Raw genomic sequence first — 3,534 nt, forward strand, 5'->3', positions numbered from 1 at the left:
ATAATCAGCCGAAAAATTTAAAACCCAAGTTAATTTAAATCAAAATAAAGAATCCAATTTTGTATAAAAAATCGTGAGTGACTGTGCCGATGATCAACCAGAACGAAGCAGACTACCCAATACGAAGATCTGAAGCTGCACAGGGACGTAGAAGAGGTCGTGGACGCACAGTAAACTTTGGAACGGCGGAAGTAAGGACATCGTCAAGAAGGGCATCACTGGACATAAATTTCGAAGGTACGTCAAGCATTAACAGAACTCTCACACCAAACTTGCATGCAAATCCGCTCTTGCAACGAAACCTCAGTGATCTAAATTCATCACCACTAACGAGGTCAAGAGCGGCGGCACTGTCGCTTAACGACTTGACCGCCCAACAAGAAAATATAATCAATGGTGAAAGTCGGGAAGGTTCGACAACCCAAATCCTTGATCAAAACACAAACACAGACTCAAATCAAATTCCGCCCCAAAATCCCCCAAATCACAATACATCCGAACCATCGGTACGCATAAATTTTTCCCCCGAAACGAGCACAGCAACATACTCAGCTCGAACCCAACAAACAAACGTCGAACTTGAAAAAAGCGCAGCAGATATTCGAATAGAAAGCACACCAGACGCAACGTTAACTGATAGCACCGTAAATCGGGCACAACCTACCGTATCGCCAATTTGGCAAGAACTCCGACCAGTAATTAATCTCATCGATATTAATCGAACTCGACCATCAAAAGCACCAGTCGAAAATTCGCCTGAAAACCAACAAGAACAACAAACCGTAAACGCTTCTATCACAAACGAAGAAAACAGTAACAGTCACCAACCTCAACACATTGAAGCTAACGTAACAGTAATTCAACCACCAAATCCATCAGCAGGTCAATCACCAAATTCGCCGAAAACACCAACAAACGCGTCAATACCAACAATACCTGATTTTACACCAACAACGCGACTGTTACTAAGAGAAACCATCGTTAGCGGAATAAACACACAAGCGAATAGAACAAAACCAAACTCTAACCCGGAAACACCTGTCCGCCCAATTATTTCCACTAACCCCATTAGACCTCCCACAGCTAGAAATTTAAATTATCCAGAAACACCGGGATTTGCTTTCCGTAATCCAATTTTGAATAGGTTTCTAAATCAAACCGGTCCCGCAACGCCACAGTTTTCAACACCAGTGGCAAGCCAATACGCGCCAACACAGCGTGCACAGAGACCAAAAATGGCAGACGGCCAACAGAAAAATCAACAGCCATTTCAACAGCCACCAACAGCTACACCGGCCACAGATGCAAGCACCTTGCAAGACTTGATGCGAACAATGCAACAAACTCTGCAACAAAGTATGACGCAAATGATGCAACAAGCCATTAACCAATTGAGGCAAGAATTTTCAGATACGGGAACAAGGGGATCAAGCTACTTTCACAGAAATGGTAATGTGAGACCAGACGGTCCAAATTTGATAAACGTGCCTCAAGCACCGCCATCGAGTCGAAACACAGCAAGCGCCGATGCAACAACACAACCGCAAAATCAACCAAATGCAAGTCAATCGGCGCCAAATCGCGATAACGATCGGAATTCAAGTGAAAACCGTCAAAGAGTTCAGGGTCGATCAATGGGACAACAACGTACTGCAAGAGCAGCACGTTACCCAGACGACGATCCGAGCGACGATGGTGATTCAAGTGATGATGGCGACGATCGTCGTTATCACCGTCGCAATGATGCACGCAGACCACGGAACAATAATAATTATCAAGTCGATTGGCAACCTTACAGTGATAACTTCCAAGACGTAATTCAACGCGAAAGACGTGAACTGCTGAATCGACGGCTAAAAGTCATTAAACCAATTGCAAAACCAGACGCTGAAAACATTAGCACATTCGTAAGAGCAGTAAACATCTTGATGAACGCCGTAGAAAGCCAAGAAGAGGATGAATATGTAACCGAAGAGCGAAAAATGAAAGTCACAGCTGTGGAATTTATTCCAATTCAAAACATCATGAATTGTGTCATATGGACTGAATTGCGCACCTTGTTGGAAAGAGAATACAAAGCAACAAACACGGAAAATGCACTCGAAGCAAAACTTAAGTCATTGACACAAAAGCACGCTGAAACGATTGCTGAATTTGGTGAAAGAGCTCGTAAATTGTTTCACGAATACGAAGCACATTATGGTAAACTATGCGATCGAACAAGACGTGATGCACAGAGATGATGAAACTGACCCGGAATCAATTTGTGCCTATTGTAACAGAAGGGGCCACAGAAGTGCCACTTGTATCAACAAAGATCGCGCCATCCGTCAAAGTAATCAAGCAGCCGGATATCAAAACGACCGCACTTGCCAAAAATGTGGCCTCCAGGGCCATACCAAGATCCACTGTTTGGTAAGAGCCGCTAATGAAGCTTCGATCAACAACGTGAACAATAACAACAACGGCAATCGGTCAAATGGCGGCAACGGCCAACGAAATGGCAATAACAACGGCAACAGAAACGGTTCAAACGGTCATCGAAATAACAATAACATCCAACAGAGCAACAACCAACATGGCAACAATCGGAACTCAAACTACAACAACAACAATAGAAATCCAAATTATTTGGGCAGAAACTACGACCCAAATTTCAACAACAGAAACTCAAACAACGGCAACAACAACAACAACAACGGAAGCAGCGGCAACAATTATCAACGTAACAACGGCAACTATCAACGCAACAACAACAATCAACGGGGTAACTATAATGCTAACAACAACGGCAATAACAACCAAAACAATCAACAGAGAAGCAACTCTCAATCAAATCGCCAAATGAACGCTATACAAACCGATCATGCTGAAGAGATACACGAAGACAATGCGGAAAACTAATGGGGATGAGGAGGATCGGACGCGCCACTTCATCCCACCCTAAAACCTCGACAACCAAACTCCATAAATATGTAAGAAACATCTCAATGCTCAACCAAAAGAAATTAGAAATCACTTGGAAAATAAATACGAACTTCACCACCAGACCGATAGAACTTTTGGTCGATACGCTAAGGGAAATTGTACTCTCAAACTACAGGATTCATCTATCTGCATTCGATGGATCCGAATCAGCGATAACCACACGGGGTAAATACATCGGAAAATTCATCACTGACGACGGAACAGAATGGCCCGTCGAAATCCATGCGGTTGATAAAGGGAGCGCTGGCCCCTACGACGGTTTTCTTGGTTATGATTTCCTAGACTTTTACAACGCGATAATAGATCTAGGAAAAGGAACATTACAACTGCGTGTCTTGCCCAAACCCAAACCCCCCACAACGAACCAAATAAAAGATGTCACCCACACTGGCCAGGTGGACTTTGAAGAACTATTTGGATCAGACTCGGACGCGAGTTCAGGTGAGGATGAAGAAGAACAACAAAAACGAGTAGTCGACACTCGGGCAAACAAGCAGATAAAAATACAGATTTAAATTTTCGATATGTTATGAATATGTTATAATG

At 43.3% G+C, this 3,534-nt stretch overlaps 1 protein-coding gene across 1 annotated transcript; it reads left to right on the forward strand.

Annotated features, from left to right (window-relative positions):
• The first annotated feature begins 89 nt into the window (after positions 1–89).
• LOC129572276 (putative uncharacterized protein DDB_G0277255) lies at positions 90–2,904 on the forward strand. Its single transcript, XM_055452220.1, has 3 exons — positions 90–2,202; positions 2,283–2,335; positions 2,392–2,904. Exons 1-3 carry the CDS (start codon positions 90–92, stop codon positions 2,902–2,904), a joined length of 2,679 nt encoding a protein of 892 aa, XP_055308195.1.
• Positions 2,905–3,534: the final 630 nt, after the last annotated feature.

The sequence above is a fragment of the Sitodiplosis mosellana genome, unplaced genomic scaffold (assembly GCF_009176505.1).
Source record: "Sitodiplosis mosellana isolate CC-2019 unplaced genomic scaffold, AAFC_SMos_1.0 Smas_scaffold_4601, whole genome shotgun sequence".
Classification (NCBI taxonomy): Eukaryota; Metazoa; Arthropoda; class Insecta; order Diptera; family Cecidomyiidae; genus Sitodiplosis; species Sitodiplosis mosellana.

Excerpts from the sequence above, each read along its gene's own strand:
- LOC129572276 (XM_055452220.1), top strand. The coding sequence starts at position 90 with ATGATCAACCAGAACGAAGCAGACTACCCAATACGAAGATCTGAAGCT. Across the intron at positions 2,203-2,282 it reads CGAATACGAAGCACATTATG|AAGGGGCCACAGAAGTGCCA; the intron begins GTAAACTATGCG and ends CTATTGTAACAG. Across the intron at positions 2,336-2,391 it reads AGATCGCGCCATCCGTCAAA|GGCCATACCAAGATCCACTG; the intron begins GTAATCAAGCAG and ends TGTGGCCTCCAG.